This window comes from Hippopotamus amphibius, chromosome 4 (genome assembly GCF_030028045.1).
Source record: "Hippopotamus amphibius kiboko isolate mHipAmp2 chromosome 4, mHipAmp2.hap2, whole genome shotgun sequence".
NCBI lineage: Eukaryota > Metazoa > Chordata > Mammalia > Artiodactyla > Hippopotamidae > Hippopotamus > Hippopotamus amphibius.
The window spans coordinates 39,713,608-39,734,232 of NC_080189.1; the positions used below are offsets into that span (position 1 = coordinate 39,713,608).

The 20,625-nt window shown below is 38.9% G+C and overlaps 1 protein-coding gene across 2 annotated transcripts in view; it reads left to right on the forward strand.

Moving 5' to 3' along the window:
• IMMP2L (inner mitochondrial membrane peptidase subunit 2) overlaps positions 1-19,568 on the forward strand; it is an 875,861-nt gene extending 856,293 nt beyond the window's left edge. The window contains exons 7-8 of one of the 2 annotated variants that reach the window (XM_057730838.1): positions 16,955-17,038; positions 18,901-19,025. In XM_057730838.1, coding sequence (XP_057586821.1) covers positions 16,955-16,984 — 30 coding nt within the window. In that variant the 3' untranslated portion in view covers positions 16,985-17,038; positions 18,901-19,025. Of the gene's footprint in view, positions 1-16,954; positions 17,039-18,900 lie in introns of both variants that reach the window. The other variant, XM_057730837.1, reaches the window with a different exon arrangement.
• Positions 19,569-20,625: the final 1,057 nt, after the last annotated feature.

The following is a 20,625-nucleotide window of genomic DNA, read 5'->3' on the forward strand; positions in this document are numbered from 1 at the left end:
GTGATTGGACACTATTCATGGTTAACAATGGGATACAGTATAATGCAACTATTTCAACACCTCATTTTCTTCTCTTTTTTGTTGTTATTATACTTCAGGCTTCCTCTGCACCTGATTTACTCTGGGGCTAGCATGGTAGTTAGTATGTTACAAGGCTCTGTGCTAGAGCTGTGCCCTTGGTGCCTTTCATTCTTGTGGCAACCTTGAAAGGTTGATATTTTTGTCCCCATTTTGACTCTGAGAAAAGTAAGGCTGAAGGAAGTGGAGTAACTTAACCAAAGGTGACACAGCTTTTTCCAGTCTGGATCCCAATGTGATTTCCTGATCCTAAAGCTCATGCTCTCAGCACTCTGCTACTGAGGCTCACTCTACCCCCTTCCTTGGACCATCTGTGTATCAAGTTATTCCAGGAACTTGGGCAGTGTGCTGTTGATGCTGAATCATCAGGATTTTTGATGATTAGACAGGATCTCTTTGGACTCTGTCTTTAGCAGATCTGTTTGGGTTGAGATATCCCCTCCACCTCCTTGAGTTAAATTTTTTTTTTAAGGAATGAAGCAGTTGTCTTTTCAGGTTTAAGAAGACACGGAAGAGCCAGCAAACAAAAAGTGCTAAAAGGAAAGGGAAAGCTAATTGAAACCGTTGCATCAAAAGCTGTTAGTACTGGATGCAGTGGGCTAAATATGGCCAGGAATCTTCATGAAAAGCCTTCATCCAAAGGCAGGGCAGGTTCTACTCCTGGTGCTTCATGCACTCCACCCCACTTTGGTAGGGAAAATGACTGATGACACTTTCTTAATACTGGGGAGCTGGCACAGAGAGGAAGACAGAGTGCCAAACATGCTGGAACCTTCATCATCAGCCAAATCTCTGTTCCTCTCCATAGGGCAGTGAGTGTCTCCATCCAGCAGTGGGGTCACAAGGGCTAAGCCCAGTCTCTCTTTAGGTTTAAGTCCAGACAATTTAACATTATCAATGAACTTATAAAGCACCAAGAGTTTTAACAACACGTATCAGCCAATTGTACTATCAACACTAACTTACATGTAAAACAACGAAATTGCTTGGTATGACATTAAGAGAATTTATAAATTAGAGCCCGCATTCAATTATCTGAGTCAGTGGAGTAGTCATATATATTCCATAGCAGGAGAGCAAAGATAATTTGTAACTTTGTGCTGGAAAAATAAATTTGCCCTTATTATATTTTGTTATATTTTCCTTAAGCTACTATTGAGCTCATCAACCTTTTCCAAGGTTGTGTGTACACACACACACACACACACACAGCCAATATAGATAAAAGAGATATGACTTAGAATCATTCAATGTAATTGAGAAAATAATTTGGAATATAGAAATTTTCTGTAAAGGAGCCACACATAGTCCACAGTTAGCTCTCAGGAATTCCTTTTGTTTTTTAGTAGTCCGAGCAGTATTTATCTTCTTGTTGCTATGCCATCTTTGACATGGATCATCTATCATTTATATAAACTTCAACTTTAAGTATCGTCTATTATTAATTTTCAGACAATAACTGTGCATACTGAAAGTCAAAGGACTAAACGTTGCTTATGCTTACCTTAAACTCGATACACTGCAATTGCTGTCGCTTACAGAGCATCCCAGCTCCTGGCATTGTGCTAGCATGTTTATTGATTGAATGTTGAATAACCCTTGAGAGATTTCTCTGAATTAACTACTGTAATCAAAGTACAAAAGCAAGACAACTATTATTTGTAGGAGCTCAAAATCTAACCTGAAAAATCATAGAGGCAATAGAAAGCGTACAAAGCCGAGATGACTCCATTAATTTAATTCTCCCTATTGCACAAATAATTGAGCCTATATAGTCAGGAACTTGATGTCAGTATTAGAATTGACATTGGGCCAATAAGCCTCCCCATCGCAACTTTATTGAGGAATAACTGACAAATGTAATTGTATATATTTAAAGTGTACAAAGGGATGGTTTGATATGAATGTACATCGTGGGATGATTACCAAGATCAAGATAATTAACACACTCATCACCTCACATAGTTAACATTTTCTTTGTATGTGCTTTTAACATGATCACAGTATCACTATTTCTTTGTTGATTCAAACTATACTAACAAGATGACTTCTCAAGGAGGTAACAATATTCTTTACAAATAATAAAAGTAGCAAAAATCTATTCAATAGTTTAAATTTCATTTGTTTTTATTTACTTAGTAGTGAACCTGATTAAAAGTAAATATAGATCATAATATTTAAACTAAAAGGTTTATAATTACCCCTCATAAGTAGTATTATTTCTCATAAATAATACAGCCATTTAAGTAGCGTTTTTGGTTCACACGATTTATCTCTGACCAAAGTGGTATTAAGAGTCTGAAATTCATTTAAAACTCAGCTAAAAATCTTAGAAAGCATTTTAGTAACTCTTCTGAAAGCAAAATGTTTAAAAGTAACAAAACATTTATTTCCATTACAGGAGATATTTTGATCAATCTGCTGATTTTTTTTTTAAGCTCTTCATTGGAATATAATTGCTTTACACTCTTGTACCAGCTTTTGAGGTACACCAAAATGAATCACCTGTATTTATACATATATCCCCACATCCCCACCCTCCCGCAACTCCCTCCCATCCTCCCTATCCTGGCCCTCTAAAGCATCACCCATCATCGAGTTGATCTCCCTTTGCTGTACAGCAACTTCCCCCTAGCTATCTATTTTACAGTTGGTAGTGCAAATGTGTCTCTGCTACTCTCTGACTTCATCCCAAATTCCCCTTTGCCCCCTACCAACCCCGTGTCCTCAAGTCCATCCTCTGCATCTTTATTCTTACCTGTCACTGTGTTTATCAGTACCATTTTTTTAGATTCCATATATATGAGTTAGCATACGGTATTTGTTTTTCTCTTCCAGGCTTACTTCACTCTGTATGACAATCTCTAGGTCTATCCACTTCATTACATATAGTTCAATTTCATTCCTTTTTATGGCTGAGTAATAATATTCCATTGTATATATGTGCCACATCTTCTTTATCCATTCATTTGTTGATGGGCATTTAGGTTGCTTCCATGTCCTGGCTATTGTAAATAGTGCTGCAGTTAATATTATGGTACATGTTTCTTTTTGGATTATGGTTTTCTCAGGGTATATGCCCAGGAGTGGGGTTGCTGGGTCATATGGTAGTTCCATTTTTAGTTTTTTAAGGAACCTCCACACTGTTTTCCATAGTGGCTGTACCAACTTACATTCCCACCAACAGTGCAGGAGACTTCCCTTTTCTCCACACCCTCTCCAACATTTATTGTTTCTAGCTTTTTGATGATGGCCGTTCTGACTGGTGTGAGTTGAAACCTCATTGTGGCTTTGACTTGCATTTCTCTGATGATTAGTGATGTTGAGCATCTTTTCATGTGTTCGTTAGCCATCTGCATGTCTTCTTTGGAGAAATGTCTCTTTAGGTCTTCTGCCCATGTGTGGATTGGGTTATTTGTTTTTGGTATTAAGCTGCATGAGCTGCTTATATATTTTGGAGGTTAATCCTTTGTCCGTTGCTTCGTTGGCAAGTATTTTCTCCCATTCTGAGGGTTGTCTTCTTGTCTTGTTTATGGTTTCTTTTGCTGTGCAAAAGCTTTTAAGTTTCATGAGGTCCCATTTGTTTATTCTTGATTTTATTTCCATTATTCTAGGAGGTCAGTCAAAAAGGATCTTGCTATGATGTATGTCATAGAGGGTTCTGCCTATGTTTTCCTCTAGGAGTTTTATAGTGTCTGGCCTTATGATTTGTTTTTATATTATGTATTTAGTCCATGAGTTACAAACATACATACAAATGTATAACCACACAAGGTGAACATCATTTTCAGAATTTTAATAGGTTTTTTCTGGATCTTTAAATGTTCTTCAGGCTCAGTCAAAAAAACTATTAAGTACAATTTTAAAGGTGATTTACAACATTTCCTCCCCTAATCATTGCTCTAGTCTCAATGCGCACCTTTTACAAGCTGAGCAGTATGTCTCTGCTTGTGCAAAAGTCTCACAAGTCTTAGAGGTGGATGTGTTACTGCTCAAGCAAATGTATTGATTCCTGCATGTAGCTGACAGCTTCCTAGCATTACATTGGAAATGCGATGTCCCCCCAGGGCTGTGTCTTTAGCAACTCTTACTTTCCTCTTCTCTAGGTGAGCGCATTAATTCTCGTGGGTACAATTGGGTGATTCCTAAATGTCTAAGTTCTGCTTCCCACCCTTGCCTAGACTCTTGCACAGAATTTTCACTTGTGTTCGGGATGTCTTCCCATGACATTCAGTAGCATCCTCAGATTGATAATCCAAAACTGAACTCACCGTTTCCCATATCTGCTCCTTCTACTGTGATCCCTCTATTATTAATGGCATTACCATCTTTCCAGGCAGGTGAGAAAGGAGCCATCTCTACGCTTTGTTCTTTTCTCAGCTCCCAGGTCCAATCAATTGCTAAACTTTATCTAGTCTAAATCCACATCGTCTCCTGTTTCACTTATTTAATCAATCAACATTTTTTGAGCTTCTTTCTACTTTCATTCTGTTGATTTAGAATATGAGACAGTGCTTGCTTCAAGAAGCTCCTACCTAGTAAGATACAAAGAACTAAATAAACCCTTACTGTGTATAGAGTGGTAATTACTAGTTATCATAAGTAAGCCCAGACTGCAGAGACTGGGAAGAGGGCCTGGAGCCTGGAGGCCTTCCAGGAGGAAGTAACATGTAAGCTATGTCTGAAAGGATGAAGAGGAGTTATCCAGGTAAAGAGTGAAAGAACGCCTTTCGGGAGGCAGAAAAAGCAATATGTGCAAATGTACAGAGGTGTGAGAGTGATTTTGGTACAAGTTGAGGAGTACTGAGACATAGAGCAGAAGTCTATTTATGACGGACCAGGTATACCGTGCTAGGAAATGTGGATTTCATTCCCAAAGGCTCTTTTCTTTCCTTTTCTCTTATACACAATCATATCTCTTGGCAGTACTATTGCAAAAAATCTCCTGACTGTTCTCTTACTCTCCACTCTCTTGCCTTTCTTTTTTTCCCTTAGATTGTGGTCAGAGGTGGCATCCCCTGTTGCAGTATAGAACATTTATCTCCTCCTAATCCTTCAATGTCCTGTGTTACTCACCAGATCACTCATTTCCTGCAACCTCTGCTTCTGCCAAATACATCCTATAGATCAAACTTGTGACAACTGTCTTCCTCTCTGAGTTGTAAGCTCCTCAAGGCCAGAGTCTATGGCTCATACATCTTGGTACATTTAGAACATCATGCCCTGTGCTCTGCACATAGTAGGCTTTTATGTATCTATTGTGTTGAGTAAAGGGAGTGTCTTTTAGAGTCTTTCCCCATTTCTTCAGTTTTCAGGCTCTTTTATGTGTGTGGACATAACCACATTGCTGTAGTAAGCACTGCCTTTCCTGTCACTGCCAGCAAGCGTTCCTTACAGCCCAGTGACTTGTAACGTGCCCTGCTGCTACAAATCAGCAACAGTTCCCAAAGTGGCATGGATGTGTACAAAGCTTAATGTGCAATGTTTGCTTTGTTTTTTTCCTGCAAAAAATGAAAGGCCTCACTTTTCCCTGGGGTAAAAGCAGGTTTAGAAAGCATCAATGCAGGACCCCATGCCAAACATTATAATTTCCAGGGCTCTACACTTTGTATCACTGACGGGTATGGTGAAAATGACTTTGAACTAGGAGCCAGTGCTGAGTCCCAGGCCTGAATGACTGTGGGCAGCATTTCTGAGCCTTGATTTCCTCACCTGTGGGACTGGGCATTAGACTTAATTTCCAATATCCTTATAAACATTATTCTTGCATCAGTATTTCCATGGCAGTGTATCAATCAGATATCTTGGTTGCAGATAACACAAACTCATCCTGACCACTTTAAGTAGAAAAGATGGCATTGGAAAGATATTGATATTGGATGTCACTAAATGCGTGGGATGAAAACAAGCTTGGGAATCAGATACTTAGCAACATAGGACACCTGTATGTCATGCATAGGAGCAGGATGATGGGTTGAGCAATTGGTGTCACTGGATATTTCCTGGCACTCTTGTCTCTGCCAGTAATCTCTGACTATTCCTGTGTCTTTGCATCACTTCCTCCACCTTCATAGTCCTGGATATGAGTATCCAGTTGGTTGAGCCTTGGTCAGGTGCCTACCCTCAGCTACTGGAAGCAGAGATAAGGAACATCTGGACCATCTAACTTGGGGAGTAGGCAGCAGATGAAGGCATTGCTTCTCACCAAGACTTGTACAGACACACAAAGGTGGTTGAGATGGGTGGTACCCATGCATGCCACACCCACATCTATAATGATCTCAGTGATCATTAAGAATCTGCTTCACCATGTGTACCTTTAACACTTCAAATACCTGGTAGATACTTCTTCAAGAGAAGCCAGGGTTTTGCTAGGGTTTAGACCATCCTTTCAATTATCTTTTATTATACTGTATATTTTCTTTTTTCCTTATCAACACAATTCTTTGGATTTTGGTAAGCTTAAATTTAAGAACAGCAGTTATAGCTCTGACCACTGAGATATTGTTCTGGGCTGAGGAAAAGGGCCGAGTGCGTAGATCATCAGTTCAAACTCATCATTCACTTGTAGATACACAGCAAGATTTTAAGGTCAGGAATTATCTGCAGCCACAAACCACACAGAACAGATCTTGTATATCAAAAACACAGTTGAAAGAAATGATATTTAGAAAAGATCGTTTAAAGTGCATTCTATCTATCTGTGCTGCCAGGTAATCTCAGTACTTATTAGAATTAGTTCTCTAGATTACATGTAAGATGACATCACCTTAATCCTTCATATAACAGCTAATTGCCAGTAAATTGCATTGTTCTGCTGTCTTTTGGGTGGGACCTACTTCCATGGACATTGTCCATTTTGATACTTCAAGTATCCTGTGGCAGAGCCCATGTGAGAAACTGCTTGTAGACATTTAAGCAGATTAGCTTCCCTTAAAAATTGGGACACTTCCATCTCTCCAATGAGAGCTGTGTAAGCTACCTATCTCAGAGGCACCATGAAGAAGAAAACATGCTAAGTACCAAGTGTGCTTTCCACAGCAACTATCTTGGCCCTGGTAGTTGTCACTTTTATTTATCTTCTTTTGTTCCTGGTTGGTTGCTTTGTAAGCCTCCTCACTTTCTTTTTGAAACAAGGAATAAAAGAAGGATGGGAAGTAGGGGAGGATGGTTAGTTAGAGACTGGATGCCAGATAACCACCCAAATGGACAGAGCTACCCACGGTAGGGCTGTAGCGGCATCCACCACAGCAGCAGGGCTGGCAATGGCTATCGGATACCTTGTTGTCCCAAATCCTCTCTACCAATGGCAGTCTGGTTTGTCTCAGCAGCTGTCTGCCCAGTGGCCTAAATATGGTTTAAAACAGCGTCAACAATAAGGACTTTTACACCTCTCCCCTCATGTATTTATATGAACTGTTTTATCTCCTACATAAAAACAGTATGTGGGACACGAGCTACTAGAGAGAACACAAGTAAACAATGAGACATGATCAGTAATGTCATCCTCCACTGTGGTTTATTGTTGATACTGTGCATTTCTAACTATCCAAATTATATTCAAGTATTTCATCACCTGCTTAATCAAGCTGCAAAATAAGGAGTTAGACCACTTCAACTCCAGTGATTTGATTATGTGGTAAAGAGACTGGTGCATAAACATTAATCCTGGGAAATTAATTCATGAAAATTAGCTGGAGATACCCCTAGAGGCCTGTTTTGTGTCTATTTCTGCATAAAATGTTGAACTAACTACTTATTGAAGGTGTCTGGGGGGAGGGGGCGGGACTAGAATGATTATGCCTGATTCTGTAGTTATCTAGAGAGAATCGTGAAGAGGCTATGAAGTGACCTGAAAATGCATTCTGATTAAAGCTCAGTCTTGAACAGGAAAATTGGTTTGAAATGATTAAAGTTAAAATTGTTGGTAATGAAGGAAAACACTTGTCCTAGAATGAGGTCTTCAGAAGAGAGAATCTCATTTTGAATCTTTTGTAAAGCATATGGCTTTCCTTTTCGATGGCAAAATATTGGGTTGTATCAACCTATCACATTGTCTCAATTTTACAACTCAGTGGAGGGCAAGGAAGATTAGGAGAATGTTCTAGACAAAAACCTGATAGGGGATGTCATTAGGTAAAAGTCTACCCTCAGGAGAGGGAAGTCTCCAGCATCCCTGGGAGAAGGCTTGGATGCATGGGCTCCGTGGAGCCTCCCCAAGGTGTGACCGCAGCCTCTGCTCCCAGGGCACTTGTCTCCTTCATATGTCTGCCATATTGGGGTGTATTATGATGCTCTGTTTAAACATCTGTCTTTCCTGCCAGATGGTAAAATCCTAGACGGGGTCCCGTCCCACCTAGGACTAAGCCCAAAACTCTGGTTACATTTATCCTCTTCGGTGAATATGCATCTTTGAAGATATTTAAAGATGGCGATACCATATCTAAAACCTTGGAGGGCAAGTGTGTTTCAGAAATCAGACTGTATGTTGGAAAGGTGGTATCAGTGTCTATAAACAACATCTAAACAATATTTATACCATATGTAACAACACTCCCAGCAGAGTCTGGGGCAACTTTTATAATCAAGCACATTAATATTTCTGCAGCAAAAATTATAAATAGGCATACTGCAGGGGAAAAATAAAATGTATGATTTCCTAACAGTTTAGGTCTCTGGTTTTGCTACCAGAGAGTTACAAAACAATTGAACTTTTGGAGCTCTTTGGATTTTGGAATTGCAGATAAGGTATTGTGAGGCTGTATTACATCTTTAGGAAGGAAGGCTTTCTCATCTAAAGGAAATATTCCCAGGTTACTCTTGTCACTTCAGGGGAGAAGAAGAGAACAGTGCTGGGCTTTTCTGGATGGTGACGTGTTCTCATAACTGGCACTACTACCAGGGTCCCTGCGGGAGGGGCAATGAAAGTGGTTCATTCCCCCGCAAATACAGCTTTCTCATCAGTGCCATTACTGCCTCTGTGCCTTTTACCTTATCTGTTGCTGCTTCCCCTCTAACTTATTTCTCCTTGTTTCTAGAGCTTTCCTTCTCCCCTCCTTTATTCCTTTCTGTTTTTTTGCTTACCAGCTTGGGTCTTAGGAGTGTTGATACTTTCCTTGTTTGTCTTCTGCATAATTCTTTGGCACGTGACCTTCAGGCCTCTCATTCACCTCTAAAGCCAAAGTTTTGCCGTTGCTAGTTTGTGTTTGAGTAGATGCCAGGTGGTGCCTGCTTAGACTGGAAGCAGGCTCCCTACAGGTCTTTGTTTAGAGGACTGTGTTTATCTGCTCAACACCGTGTAGGCAAGCATCTTGAGACTGCGTGCTGGGTGATAGGCCACTGCTCTTCTCCTCCTGACCCTTGTCTACTGTATCAAACAATCTTAATGAAAACCTCAAATCTGTATCTGTTAATCCATGTGTAAAAATAAAGCAGGTGGTATCATTTCTAGCCTTCAGACTTTTAAAAAAAACCCTTTTCATAATATTTTAAAACAGTGCTGTTGCTTATTTTTCCATATGGTATGCTTTTGCCTGTGTTTGTTTCTAATTCTTTTTGATTTACTTAGACCACACATCTACTTTTGTGCATATTTTCAAGCAAGCTCACTTGTATGCTGTCTGATAAAGGAACTACCTTGCTCTCCTCAACCTCTCTCTTAGTCTCTTAGGCTGTTTTTAAGCTCCTGCCTTTAGTGTTGTTGTGGTATAACGCTGGCATTCCCAGAAAATGGCGACCACAGAAGCAGGGCCAGGAAGGCAAACCTCTGCACTATCAGGGTGTCCACGAAGAAGCCGACCTTGTTCTGTCTCTTCTCTATGTGAGTGATGGATGCGCTGTTTTATCCAATGCTTGACGGCGTGGTGTTTTCCTTGATGACTGACACCAAGATGCAGTGGGCGAGGTGTTAGACTTCTGTTCTCGGTGGCTGGCACTGCGATAATCTGTGCTGTCCTCCATTTAGCTGGAGTCCCTTCAGGGGATTAGTAACTGGCGTGCAGTGCCCTGCTCCCTTGGGATTGATTGCCAGTGCGCAGCACTCGGCCCTACACTCTCCACTCTCAGCATCATGTTGAACGCACGGTACCAAAGCACAGGCTCTGGGTGAAGTCCCTTGTTTCTCTCTCGAGGCCTGCTCTCCATGTACCATTCCCATCCCTGGTCTAAGCGGCAGTTACTAAGAGAACATCCTCTTTTGTGGCATTCCAGTCCAGCAAGAGTTGGAGTGCTTTGTCAGTGCAGCATGGAGCCATGCTCCCTGGCTCCCACTGTGAGCAGATGGATGTGGAGGTTGTATTCAGGAAAAGTTTAATGTGTGGAAGAGGACAAATAGCCAGAATTTTGATCTGTTACTCAAATAACCAGTGGCGCTCATCCCAGGAGGCTGAGGACCCGTCATTAGGTTTCTCCCCTCCCTAATATTGTTCATTTGTTTTAGAGGTAAATGGTGGTCACCAGAGGCAATCCAAACCAATTTTCTTTGCCTGTGTAATATATTTTAAAAATTCTTGAGATGCAGTAAATATGAAATTTTACAGTCTATGCATTACATGTGTGTGTTTTAAATTCCATCCTGTAATTTTTAAAAATTCTTTTGAGGCTGCACCAAAGAACTATCTCAAGAACTGTATCACAGTTTTCTGGTAGCACTAGCTTATGGTCAGTCCGCGGGGGCACATCGTCCCTGAAGCTCTCATGTCACTTAATATTGTTTTCTAGCGAACAATGGATGTTTCTCTTAAGGTAAGTTAGGAAATTTCCTTGATGCCCAGATCAGAAAATATAGCATTTCCAGATTTAAGCTTTCCTCCTTAATGAACATTCACTCATTCAACAAATATTTGTTAATGACAGGTAGTTTCCTCATCTTGTACAAAACATTGTCCTTTTCAGAAAACATTTTAATCAAATAACCTTGGAAGTTTTGTGCTTCATCTCATTTCTCATTTTCGTCCTCTTCTGACCCTGGCTCTAGTTCTGAACATCTTTTAAAAAAAAGAGTTTGCTCCTATTAATAGTCTTTCTTCCTTAACTTCTCTTCTGTATTTTCTCCTCTGTCGTATCTCTAGACTCATGTGCTTATTTTTATTATTTTATCACAGTACTCACAGTTTGTCCTTGCAAGCTCCTCCATCAAGAGATGGTGTTCTGAAGCCAAGAATAGGAAGACTATTCTATAGACTGTAGGCCTGTGGAAAGGGATGGAAGGAACCAGAGTAAGACACACCTGTGCCCCTGGCACCTGAAGCAAAGGCTGGGCCCATGAAGGCTGTGTCTACCAGATGCCAAAATAACTTCTCAGTGGAGCCAATTCAATCAAAGACAGGCAATTCACTGTAAATTTAGTCCATGTGGTTCCTTGGCATCGTGTGGTCGAAACAAACCAGTTGACTGATAACACTGATCACTTTCCAGCCAGTAATTCTGGTGTTTCCCAGAAAAGGGATCTCTAAAGAGGCCGCAGGAATATGCAGGGTGTGTTTAAAATGACTCTCTGGATGCAAAAAACAATTAGAACTTTGGATCTGAAAAATAAGAATTTGAGCCTTAAGAACATTTGGTTTTATAGAGTGTTAATCCTAATTATGTATGTATATATAATTTTAATATAATTTAATATAATTATATATTATATTATTTTATATTTACATATTACATATATAATTTTAAATATATAAATACAAAGGTGAATTCTCAACTATTTTTGCTGGTGGGGTAAACAATCAAAATAGTTTGGTGACTGTTAGTCTAGATCCTTGATTCCCCATCTTTGAGCAACAGAGTTATTGTAAGAGGCTCATTAATACATGTAAATGGACCTATTTTCTCATTCAGTAGATACTAAAAATACCATGATCTGCTAAGGGTTTATAATGTTTTATTTAATGTGTTTTTGGTGTTATGTTTTAACATGGACTGTAAAAGTGAACTCCTCAAGCCTAAAAATATTGTGAATCTGTTGCAGGAGACACAGCTACACAGGGGACGCAAAAGAGCCTCGAGTCCCAATACAATATTAGGCTGGTTGGTCAAAGTATTTAAGCTATTAGAAAAAAAATTGTACATGCTTAAGCATTTCTCTCTCTCTCCTTAACAGAAATTTTCTCTTTTTTCTCATCCTCTTCCTCTGTTCCCCTATTTTGGGTGAATATTGGGACATCTCAGAAACTGGCTTCCAACGTTCCTTTTTATTTATGTCTGTATTAGTTTGGGAGGGTTGCCATAACAAAATACCACAGACTGCATGGCCTAAACAACAGAAATTTTCTCACAGTTCTGGAGCTTACAAGTCCAAGATCACAGTGTTAGCGAGTTTGGTTTCTTCTGAGGCCTCTCTCGTTGGCGAGCAGGTGGCTGCCCTTTTGCTGTGTCCCCACATGGTCTTTCTGCTGCACCCGTTATCTCCTTGTGTGTCCTAATCTCTTCTTACAAGCGTACCATCAGATTGGGTTAGGGCTTACCCTAACAGACTTATTTTATCTTAGTCACATCTTGAAAAGGCCCTGTCTCCAAATACAGTCACATTCTGAGGTACTAGGGGTTAGGGCTTCAATATATAAATTTTGGGGGGACACATTCAGTTCATAATGTGCATTTCCATTTGATAAACCTACTTGTTTCAGGAAAGTATGTGGGACCTAGCAATATCAAGAAGAAGTATAATTAGGGTGACCATATCTTGATTTGTCCAGGGCAGTCCTGGACAAATTATTATCTGACTTAATTTAAAAAGTGCCCTCATTGACTCTCAGAAGTCTCATTTGTGTGATAAATTATATGGTGATCCTGCTTTGTGGAGTTTCGAGGGCCAGAGGGCATGTATTAGCGCTTCAGCTCAAAAAATGTATTGTTGTACATAAGTTTCCTCAACTATGGTACCCGCATCAGGGTTATTGTGAGAATTAAATGAGTCAGTATGTATAAGGCGTTCGGAACATTGCCCTGAATACAGTAAGCACTGCGTGTGACATTAAGTAAGCACAGAGGAGATGTTTGTCAGTGTAATTGTATTTGTCAGGTGTGATGGTTAATTTCTGTGTCAATTTGGCTGGGCCAAGGTGCCCAGATATTTGGTCAAATATCACCCTGGATGTTTCTGTGAGAGTGGTTTTGGATGAGATATACATTTAGATGGCTAGACTTTGAATGCAGGTTGGATAAGTCACACTCACATACTGGAGATCAGTCAGTTAAAGGCCTGAAGAGAACAAAAGGCTGACATTCCCCCAACCAGGAAGGAATTTACCAGCAGATTGCCTTTGAATTTAAACTATAACTCTTTCCTGAGTCTCCAGCCTACTGGCCTTCTGCATCAGATTTTGGACTCACCAAATCTCCATAATTCTGTGAGCTAATTCCTTAAAATAAATCTCTTTCTATATATGCACACATCTTATTGGTTCTGTTTCTCTGGAAATGCCTAACACTATGTGTGGACAACAAAGCTGTACCTGAAGAGACCTTTTAATTTTTTAAAAGTTTAGTATAATTCTGGATTTTTATGCCCTTTAAAATTCACTGTGTTCTTTGCATGTCTATGTACATACCAATGAAAAGAAAGATCCATGACAAGACAGAGTGACTTCTCACTCTCTTATCTATCTTAATTTCAGTCTTTAAAAAGCACTTATATTTTGCATTCCTGTACTATGTTTTAAAATGATACTGACATTATCCATCTGTGGGAATTTTCACCATTATTTATAATTATGAAGATGAATCTTTTTTTTTTTTCCAGGAAGTGAGAGTAGCATCTCTAATAAATGTTTGGAATAAAAGTATAATAGGTTTTAGTAAAATGAATGTTGATTTAAAAAATTGAGTCACTGTTAAAACTGAGCTCCAAAACTGGGAAATTAGGCAAACATATTGGCAAAAGTTCAGCCAAGTTGAAAGATTGGCAGATCAACCTTATGAAAAAAGTTAAACCACTTGGAAAAGCAAATAAAGACTTGAGGAACAACTGAGTAGCAGCTATCAAATCTAAAAAGGGTTATTGTGGAGGGGATGGAGACCAGCTGTTCTCTAGCTCAGCTGAGCCCAGCCAAGAACAAAAATAGATAAAAATGGCAGCATGACAGACCATTTAGAGCTAGGCTTCTGCAGTTAATATGGTTAGAATGGTTACTTAGAATGTTCCAAATATATTTAAAAGCGTCTTTAGGGTTACCTTTTCTTGGTGTGAAGCTACGTGGAAAGTCCAGATTAAGATTTCTAGTGGGGTTAATCAGAATCGCCTGGGTTTGGGGTGGGGCTTTTGTAAAAACCACAGGCTCCATTTCTGTGAAGTGATAGGAAGTGGTTTCCAGGATGTGCTGTTAAGAATAAAAGTACCGGGCTTCCTATGTGGCACAGTGGTTAAGAATCCGCCTGCCAATGCAGGGGACACGGGTTCGATCCCTGCTCCAGGAAGATCCCACATGCCTCGGAGCAACTAAGCCTGTGCGCCATAACTATTGAGCCTGCGCTTTAGAGCCCATGTGCTGCAGCTACTGAAGCCCACACACCTAGAGCCTGTGCTCCACAACAAGAGAAGCCACGGCAATAAGGAGCCTGCGCACCACAACGAAGAGTGACCCCCACTCACGGCAACAAAAGAAAGCCCGCACACAGCAAAAAAGACCCAACACAGCCAATAAAATAAATTAATTAATTAATTTAAAAAAAAGAATAAAAGTACCATGCAAAAGGAAATACATAGTAGCTACCCTCAGTATGAGAAAAAAGAAATAAGAATGTGTGTGTATATACACATACATATATATGTGTGCATGTATATATATACACACACCTATATATATACCCAAATAGATAAAAACTGATAAAAATATGTATTTAGGTTTCTGTTATGGAAAAAAAGGATAAACCAGAAACTAACGAATATAGCCTATGAGAGAGGTAAGGTAGCAGATGGGACTGGAACGTCTGTGTGTATTTTTTCTTAGTTTCCTACTACTGCTGTAACAAATCACAAGTTTAGTGGCTTAGGACAGCTTAAGTTTATTCTTTTACAGTTCTGGAGGTCAAAAGTCCAAAATGCATCTTGCTAGAGGAAAATTAAGGTGTCAGCAAGGCTGCCTTGACTCTGGAAGCTGTAGGGGACCACTTGTTTCTGTGCCAGCTTTCAGAGTCCACCTGCAGTCCTTGGCTCATGGCCCTGTTCTGCATCTGCAGCATCAAAGCCAGCAATGTTAGCATCTTCAAATCTCTCTCTGAATCTGACCCTTCTGCCTTGCTGGTCTACATTTAAGACCCTTGTGATTACATTGGATCATACAGGATAGTCTGCTTAAGATCAGCAACCTTAACTCCATCTGTAACCTTAATTCCCATTTTGCCCTGGAGCATTACATAATCACACCTTCTGGGGATCAGGATCAGCATATCTTTGGAGTGTGGGGGGAGGGCATTATTCTGAATGCCATACCTTTTAAGAATAATTGTACTCTTGAACTATTTAAATATTTACTCAAAAGAATTGAATCAAAAGATAACAAAAGCAAACTCTAAAACTGAATACAGATAAAAACAAATGGGCCTAATTATGTATCAAGTGGATATATAACCCTATATTGGGGAGAAAAAACAGACTGAATTCAAATAAGTTTTGAATACAGGTCTCTGCCAATACACCCTTAAAATGAGATCTATTTTAAGGACCAAAATAATTGCAAAGAAATCTCTTTCTTTATTCAGTAAATTTGTTGATAGTATTTATAGTATGGTGACCTCAAAACTATTTTGTGTGTGTGTGTTTTAGGATAGTGTAAATGTGTTGTTGTTGTTGTGGAGAGAGTGCTCACTAGGGAAGAAAGGAGATAGAAATATGGAATACAGGAATGTGAGAGAGAATCCTGTGGTTTGGTGCTTTTTATGTTTATCCCCTGAAATGGCGTAGAAGATTGACACCCCCAGGAGCAATGAGCACATCCAGTACCAGATCTTGGTTTCTAAATAGCATACTGGGTAAAAGAAATCAAGGCTTCTTAAAGAGATGTCTAACTTCAGACAAAATAGTTATAAAGGACAAGGTAAACTCATAACACCTCGTGGTACCAAAAAGTTAGGAAGTACTGCAAGATTCATGGAGGCATGTCCAAAAATTAACAAAGAACTCCTGCTGGCCCAATGTAGGACATTTGAGTATCAAACAAACCAAAAGATAATAAGATTTTGAATTTAAAAAGGGATCTTTTATATTAAAATATAGGCATTTGAGGTTGGAGGGACAGCACTTTTTCAGAATGGAAGCTAATAAATGTAGAAGAAATAATAAATTTAGAAAAATACTCTTTTATAATCCTCAATGTAATAATTGTTTCAGCAGGATAATCAATGGATGTTAAAATTATTTTAGATGCTTTAGAAACCAGCTTCCTTCATAGAGCAGTGAGATAATATGTTGTTGACATACAGGATAGTTACATGTTTCAAAATATCATTCCCCCAAATACTTGTTAATTACAAAAGGAAAATGATTGGTTTACAATAGAGAAACCTGGTCAACATCACCTTAAACAAATGATCAAACTTCACATGACAACAGTGGGATGAACTGATATTTTGTCTCCTGATGTGATAAAATGGAAAGAATACATTATCAGCTATGTGGTATTCTTGCCAAGAACACTTGACTCTAACCAGGAGGGGAAAAATCGGGCAATTACAGATGTAGACCTTGAGATTAAGCCGAATGTAAACTGAAGCATAGTAGTAATAATCATGATGCAATTTGTGATCCCTGATTAAGAATTTTAAAAATTAAATAGCTCTAAAAGACATTTGCACAGTTGAAAAAATTTGTATATGGACTGTACATTAAGTAATATTGTATCAATATTAAATATCTTGCATATAATGTATTGTGTTCACGTAGGAAAGAATCTTCTTAGGAGATACACGTTGAAGTGCTTGGTGATAAATTCGGCATGACAACAACTTTCAAACGGTTCAGAAAAAAGTATGTGTGTACAAATACATATATGCACACATATTGAGAGGGGATTGAATGCAGCAAAATGTAAATAAACTGCTGACTTTTAGTGACTAGAGCTGTTTTTATACATCTTCGAATTTTCTGTAGGTTTGATTTTTAAAGTAATAAGTTGAAGAAAAATTCCTTTATGGGCCCATGGGCTTCTTGACACCCTTTGGGCTTATTTTGTTTGTTTGTATTTCAAGTTGTGATTTTTTTTTTTTTTTTTTTTTTTATGTTTCTGGTTATCTATTTGGAAGTGTCTCCCTTGACATCCACCTCTGAGTCTCTGGGCAATGTGATTTTTCAAATGCATATAAATAGAAGAATTTTAATGACAACAACGTCCTATGTTAATCTCTATGGAGCTCCAATTTATAGGAAAAACATTTGAAAATGGACACATAGTCTCTGGTTTACAGTTGACAGTTAATGAGTGTGTTTTGTAAGCTTCCACGTACCATTAAAATATTACCTGAGAGCACTAACAACAAAAGACACAGATTTCCAGGCCCTACCTCAGACCTGTAAAGGGTAATCTCTGAGGATAGGGCCTTGATCTGCATTTTAAACAGGTTTGCCACAGTCTTTTGAGCACTGCAGTTCATGTCCCTAGGGAGCCCTAATAGGTCTTTAAGGGCTCCCTCCCTCTCAGGACTCAGTCTTACATCCTCCAGGAAAACTTCCCTTCCCTTGCCTCCTCTTCCATCCTGATATCTTTTATCAACTGCAGTGATCTTCAATTAGATTTCCCTCCCCTATGATGGGGTCACATCCTGATAAACCCATTGAAGTTTGAAAATATCTTAAGTAAAAAATACATTTAATTAACCGAACCTACCAAACATCATGGCTTCACCTAGCCTACCTTAAGTGTGCTCAGAACACTTACTTTTGTCCAACTGTAGGCTAATGTTATCTAACACAAAACCGATTTTATAATAAAGTACTGAACATCTCATGTAAGCTATTGAATTCTGTAATGAAAGTGAAAAACAGAATACTTGTAAGTGTATCAATTGTTTACCCTCCTGATTGTACAGCTCAAAGCCACTGCTCAGCATCACAAGAAAGTATCAGTATTACACCATATATTGCTAGCCTGGGAAAAGATCGAAACTAGAAGAAAGGTTTCTACAGAATGTGTCTCACTTTCATACCATCATAATGTCAAAAAATCATAAGTTGAACCATCATCAGTTGAGGACCATATACTGGACTTTTTCCCCTTGGTTTCCCACCTCTCTCCATGAGCACTAGATTCTCATTGCTCAGTCTATTTTCTGTGGAGGCACCGCACCCAGTCTCACAGCTAACTTCCTGTTGCTCATCCAGTAGGTGGGACAGCATTTTTTTTTTTTTTTTTTACAAAATGTAAATCTTTTTTTTAAAGTATCTACAATTTTCCACCAAAAAAAAAAAAAAAAAAAAAGTCTCTGAAATACTGGGAACTCTGGAGGAAATTCTGAGAATGTAAACCAGATTCAGGCTTCCTGGGGGTATGTAACCAGACTACTGAGGATAGACATTAAGGTTGCAAGCCCTAAAGTTGGACTACTCAGCCCAGAAGGCAGCCTCTTTTGGCAAGTGCTTTAACCTCTCTGAACATTGTTTACTCTTATGCAAAAAGGGGATAATATCAGTACCTACCTCAAATGGTTGTGAGTAGTAAAGGAATTTACATGTATAAAGCACCTAGAAAAAAACTGTCAGTAACGGTTTGCTCTATCATCATTCTCTTTCCATGGAATATCAGACCTGATTCAAATTGTGTTTTCAAGATATTAATGATGATCCTGTCTAAAAGAATGTGTTTCTTGCTTTCTTTGTGTCTCTCATGGGTTCAGGTTTCCCTGGGACTCCTGCATGCCCATGCTACACATATTCTGTGGCCTCCAGAGCGCTGGCAGAAATTGGAATCTGTTCTTCCTCCAGAACGCTTGCTAGTTCAGAGTGAAGAGGATGACGGCCTGCCTGGATCTCTCTGAGCTGCTATCAAGAGGAGGCACCCCCACACCAATCACAGGAAGAGGGATGGAGAAGAGGAACATCCAGAAGGGCAAAGCTTCCCACAAGATGAGGCTGTGCAAGAAACATTTCTATCATATTAAGATGATCTGCATTATTAGAGAAAGTTTTAAAATATTAAACGGAATTAAATGGCACCTGATTTTGTGTTAAATTGTAATACCTGTTTAATGCCAAAAAATAAAAAAGATGCAGACTTTGGGGAATATGAAAATTGTATTCCCATATGTCTCAAAAGGGATAAATTTGGTTTTTTTTTATGCATATATATTCTACTGATTGTTAGGTTTTGATTTTGGAGTTTGCTGCTGGAAGAATATGACAACTAATATTTGATGAAAGTAAATGACATTGCTCAGTTACTCTTAAGATGGAATATGAGAAACATTATACACATAGTGATAGGAATTATAATTGACTATCTACAATGCAGTGACTGTTGGGAAGAAAAGTAAACTGATGTAAAAATAAAACACGGATTTGCTCAGGTACTATTTTGGGTCTTTATCATTTAACCTGTAATAATAATCCACTAATAAGGAATACATTCTCTTTTTTGGAAGTAAGGATTTAAAGTAACGGGGAACCAATTATCTCAATATTTTCATACGACCAAGACTTTCTTACTGGCCCTTTTTTAATCCAAAACTTCTTGGTGATCTCATGCCTGTTCACATTAATGAGTAAACCTGTTTGTCAATATTCGGTCACTATTTGGTAAGATGTTCTGAGTGAAATTGAAAAATCACTCCAGATCAACCAAGTTTGATTTTTTTTTTGTCTCAATGATTTTTCAGTGTTCATGTCTGTAATTCTGAAATCACCTATTGAAAAGTGGGATAATATTGGCATAATAGATTTTATAATTGTATAGCTAAGGAGGTAAAGTCCCTGCATGCAAGTCTATATCTATGAAGCTTTTCTTTTTTTCCTCTCATTGGTTGGAGGTTCGTGATTATGGGAACTACATCTCTAGCTCAATCTCCTCTTTATGCCTGGTCTCATTTTCTTCTGTTTCATTAGCAGATAAGATCACAAACAGGGATTAGCCATCTTGCAAATGTGGATGCAAACTCATTACTAGCTGGCAGGAACAGAAAGAGCAACAGAAAAAAAACATATGCATATTAAGAGCATATGTTACTACTACTAATTCATTAGCATCATAATAGCTAGTTCAGCACACATCAATGAGTACTTATATACTAAGGTTGGTCAAAATTATCATTTTTTAAAAGAGATCTGTTTAATATCTCCTGATGGAGCTGTATTATCCTTATCCGTTCTTCATTTCCATTTCCCTCTCATCCCTAACTCGAACGTCACACTCTTGCCTTTGCCTGCAGATTACCAAATTGTCAAATTCTCATTGCTATTTCCAGGCTGGTAACTTTCTTCCCCTAGGTGAAGTGCACCTCCACCCCCACCCCGGCCACAGTGTATGTAAAGTACTGAGTGCATAGAGTATTCACCCTTTAGTTGCTAGAACATAGGAAAGTTCAGGGACTATGGAAGACAGGATTGGGGGTGATAATGAGGTGGGA